We start from the raw sequence: 4,646 nt of genomic DNA, 5'->3' as shown, positions 1-4,646 counted from the left end.
TATATATATATATATATACATATATATATGTATATATATATACCTCAGATTGATTGAGAGATTGTTAAGAATTAAACAAAAATAGAGTTTTATGCTATTTTTAGTTTAATATCGACCACTACAAAGGCCAAATATTCATAGTATATTTGATTATTACTTAGTTCATAATATTTAATAGACTATATCTATTTTTTTAAATTTTATTTTAGAAATAACAGATCGTCTGCTTATGGCACAGTCATTTGTTTTCTTTGTTGCTGGCTTTGAAACGACTTCCAGGACCTTGCATTTTCTCATTTATCAATTAGCACACCATCCAGAAATTCAAGAAAGGGCTAGGCAAGAAGTACTCAGTATCAAAGAAAAGCATGCCCAATTTTCTTATGATGCCCTCAAGCACATGACATTTTTGGACAACTGCATTTCAGGTAATCAAGTTACTAAAAAAAAAAAAAAAAAAACAATTATTTACTTTTCGATCAAGTATTTGAAACAAGGTAAATACCTTGATTCATAACTTATAGTTAAAAAATATTTGTTTACTAACCGAACATAATATACATATATAAATCAAGCAATATGTAAATGTTTAGTTATAGAAAAATCACCATTGGATCTGTTAAAACCTATATTTCTAAAATATTTCACGAGATGATTTACAAAAAAGTAGTAAAAATATAAATAGTTATAAGGGAAATTTTCAAAATCAATGAGATTTTGAGCTTTCTCAATACCGAAGGAAGAGAAGTTTTGTATTCACGCCTAAATGTATTTCCTTTGGCACGCCTATTTTTCCGAAATGTCTCTTCTGATTTGGTACCAAGTTGAGGATAACTGTAAAATGGGTTAATTATCAATTTCATCAACTTCCATCCACTAATTTAGCTTGCCCACGAAAAAACCTCCTTTTGATTCAACTATATTTTGACAACGGCCAGCTCCATAGATTTCATTTCCAAAGGACAGATCATTACACCGGAAGTATCGGTAATGCCAGGACCATGATGGGAGTGAGGAACTGGATGGCGGGCGCACAAGATCGTAATGATTGGTGGAGGCTATTGCAGAAGGCCAGAACTCGACATCGAGTTGTGGAGCCAAATAAATAATAATAATAATGGGTAATAAATTATCTAAGTAATACAAATTCCCACGGTATATGGTCTCACAAAAAAATCTATTCTGCAGGCTGTCGCTGTATATAGTTACTCTCTTTGACTCCTGCAGTTTTTGAAATTTCGATTTGAGTTTCACTGGGTCATAGCAGTGCCATATAGCTTTCTTTTGAGGAAATTGCTAATTTTTACATATGCTAATTAACATGGTTTGGGGTATTTGACAATTTACAATGAAGAAAATCGAAAAACTCTAAAGACAAATTCGATTCAGAAATAAATTTTCTGTGAGAATCCATAATCATAATAGAAGTTCTTAATCTTAATTGAAGCTTCATCATGACAGCTTTTCAAACTACTCTTCTGTTTTTTTTTTGGTGATTAACTGGAGGCTAGAAAATTAAAAATACACTAAAAACATGGACCAAATGCCACTGTTATGACACTTTGTTTTCTCCATTTCCAGGTTCCCAAACACTACTAAAATTTAAGAAAGTATACTCTTCAATAATTTGTATCGAAGATTTTTATAGCTGTTGGTATAAACTCATACAAAAAGAATAGGATGAATCAATAAGTTTTAAAATGTAGACGTTCCACAAATTTATTGAAAAAGGAGTGTCTTTGAAGATACATTTTTATTTGATTATTTTTTTTTTTTTTTGTTTTTTTTACAATGCAAATTTTTATTTAAGATTTAAAGTTTTCTGTTTTCGTATAAATTTAAACTTTATTAAAATACAATTCTTACATGTCCTAGTGTCTTTTATAAATTTGGAAGTGAAAAGGAAATTGAGATTTACTCAAAAAATATGACAGATAACTTCAAAAGGAGGGTAGTTTTGACAAAAACATTACTTGTAGAAATGAGTTGGTATTCAGACAATTTTTCAAACTTCAGATGCAAAACTAGGCTCAAGTCAAATCAGAGCTCCTATGGTCACACAGTTCTGTAGCCATTAACAGTAACAAGTGGTCAATTTTGAAAGAATTGAGTGAAAGATGTGGAAAGTAGAGAGGCACATTTTGGGCTAATACCTGCATTATTAGCAAAACATAATTTCTGTAATAAATTTGGTCATTTGTGTAAAAGAATTCTTCTTTCACATCTCAGATAGCTGAAAATAAATTTTTTTTGGCACAATTTAATAACATATATCAAAGAAAAGACAACTACGATCACTTGATGTTATAATAAAGTAAATCTTCGAAAGCAGTGTTAAATGTAATTTTTGTGAAAACACCTATTACTTTGAAAAAATTATCTCTAAGGGATTACTATCTTCACTTCTTTAAAAATAGGATAAAGCTCAAGTAAAAAAAAAAATCTAGATATTCACAGTTGTACATTAAAGTACAACAATACATTAATTGTATTATGTACAAGAAATTTATTTTACATAATAATAGCAAAATATATATATATATACATTTTCAGAAACCTTACGTATGTATCCACCGATTGTTATGTTAAATCGAGAGTGCACCAAGGATTTCTCATTCTCAGATGGTACTTCCATCAAGAAAGGAGAACAAATAGTGATTCCAATTTATTCAATTCAACGAGACCCAAAATATTTCCCAGAACCAATGAAGTACAATCCTGATCGATTTACATCAGATCCTCAACGTGGGGCTTACTTACCATTTGGTGATGGTCCTAGAATTTGCATTGGTAAGAAAAAACTTTGCATATGAAATGTAACTGTTTTACTACTTACCACTTAATATTGTTTAAAATATAACTGATATCTATCTACTTTATTACCTTTCAGGAAAAAGATTTGCTCTCGTAGAAATTAAAATTGTGATGGCAAGATTATTAGAGAGGTACAGCTTTGAACCCAGTTCATTAAATAAGGAACCAGTTGAACTAAACCCCTGGACAAATATTCTTTCCCCTAAAAATGGATTGTGGATAAAAATTCAAAAGCTAAATGATTGTAAATAAATATGTTAATTTCCGTTTGAAAATTTATCAATTCCTTTATTATAAGTATTTATATATTTTTAATAGTAAATTAGTACATTAGAATTTGATGTAATGTAACTGATAAGGGGAAAGGTGGAAAATTGATGTTTAGAAAACTAATGATTGAAATTTCAAATTATTAATTTTATTTTTAGCTATATTAGTCATATTTGCTATGACTTGGTTACACTCTTACAGCTTCAAAAATTAATATAAAATTCTAAACCACCAAAATTTAGTTTTCAAATGGAGATTTTTAGGCAGCAGACCTCATTCTATATTTGATACTGCTAAGGAAACAAATGAAAAGGAACAGAACACTATTAAACACAAAAGAAGCAATACTACTTCAATTAAAGTGACAAAAACCAAAATATCTTCTGATTTATGAATACAAACTTTCTTTAAAAATAAGTCACAAAATTTGTTAAACAATGGGAATATTAAGAGGTGATACTGGGATAACATGTTTTGGGAGTGTAAATAAAGTTCTTTTGAGATAACATAGCCCTCGAGTGCTGAAATTGGTACATGAACGTTATAATTTGTTTGGTCATTTAAAAATGAAATATGTTTTTTAAAAATTTGGTAATGTATGTATTTGAAGTAAGTGAATAAGATAAGACTAACATAATAAATATGTGGTTAGTGAACAATAGGAATATTCTTTTTAAGTCCTCACAACAATAACTTTGTTTCTATGAACTGGGTCATACTTTTTATTGTAATTTGTAATTAACAAGTATACATTCGATAAGGTGGATTAGACTCAGTTCCAGACTTCGACTACATTGAAAAATTTTCTTAGGTATTAATTCAACTACCATCTAATGGTTAGTAAGAAATTGTATCATCACAATTAGACAATTATTGAATGAATTATACCAGGAATAATCTTCAAAATTTTTAGGTATCACATCTTGATTTCTTTAATAGTATATAGCAATGGCTCCCAATTCATTAAAGTTTGCGGCCAGAAATTGAACCATCCACAGTCCACCCCCACTTATGACTTGGGAAAAAGGGGGTCCTTGAAAAATATTTGATTATTAGATTGCTTAAAAATGCATTCTGAGGTACTTTAATAATGTATTTACCAGTTAAAACTTCTAGGTGGATACTAAAACATCAGTTAAGATAATAATAAGGCACTTTTATCAATATTTCTACATAAAATATGTGCTGCCAAACCATTTCTACAGTCCGCCCCTAAGGTTCTTACCTAGTGAGTAAGGTGATTCATCTATGGGGTATGGACCAAGGAACCACTGGTATGCAGTGCAAAAATGTATATAAAAAAAGGGAAAATATTTTTAAAAATGAACATTCTTTTATTAACATAAATCATAAATCAAATTTATTTTCATGTGACTAGGTTGGTTGGAATAACCTAATCGGGCAAAATTTCTAAAAAATTAAAATAATGACACAAGTAAAGTTAATAATTTTAAAATTATTTGAAAAACAAACTTTTTTTAAGACAAATACCAGGTCATTCAAAAAGTCCTGTCGTTTTTTTGGGGGAAATTATAAATAAATAAATATTTTCAAATAATCAC

General features: G+C 29.1%; 1 protein-coding gene across 1 annotated transcript in view; it reads left to right on the top strand.

Annotated features, from left to right (window-relative positions):
• Nucleotides 1-3,093, top strand: part of LOC106678553 (probable cytochrome P450 6a14) — a gene marked incomplete at its 5' end in the record, with an annotated part of 9,691 nt that extends 6,598 nt beyond the window's left edge. Inside the window, 3 exon segments of the mRNA XM_067048768.1 lie at nucleotides 210-428; nucleotides 2,554-2,790; nucleotides 2,891-3,093. Of these exon segments, the coding sequence (XP_066904869.1) occupies nucleotides 210-428; nucleotides 2,554-2,790; nucleotides 2,891-3,066 (632 nt within the window). The 3' untranslated portion in view covers nucleotides 3,067-3,093.
• Between the last annotated feature and the right edge of the window lie 1,553 nt (nucleotides 3,094-4,646).

This window comes from Halyomorpha halys, unplaced genomic scaffold (assembly GCF_000696795.3).
Source record: "Halyomorpha halys isolate HHAL.00 unplaced genomic scaffold, Hhal_1.1 Scaffold146.1, whole genome shotgun sequence".
NCBI lineage: Eukaryota > Metazoa > Arthropoda > Insecta > Hemiptera > Pentatomidae > Halyomorpha > Halyomorpha halys.
This window is presented reverse-complemented; position numbering and strand designations above follow the sequence as displayed.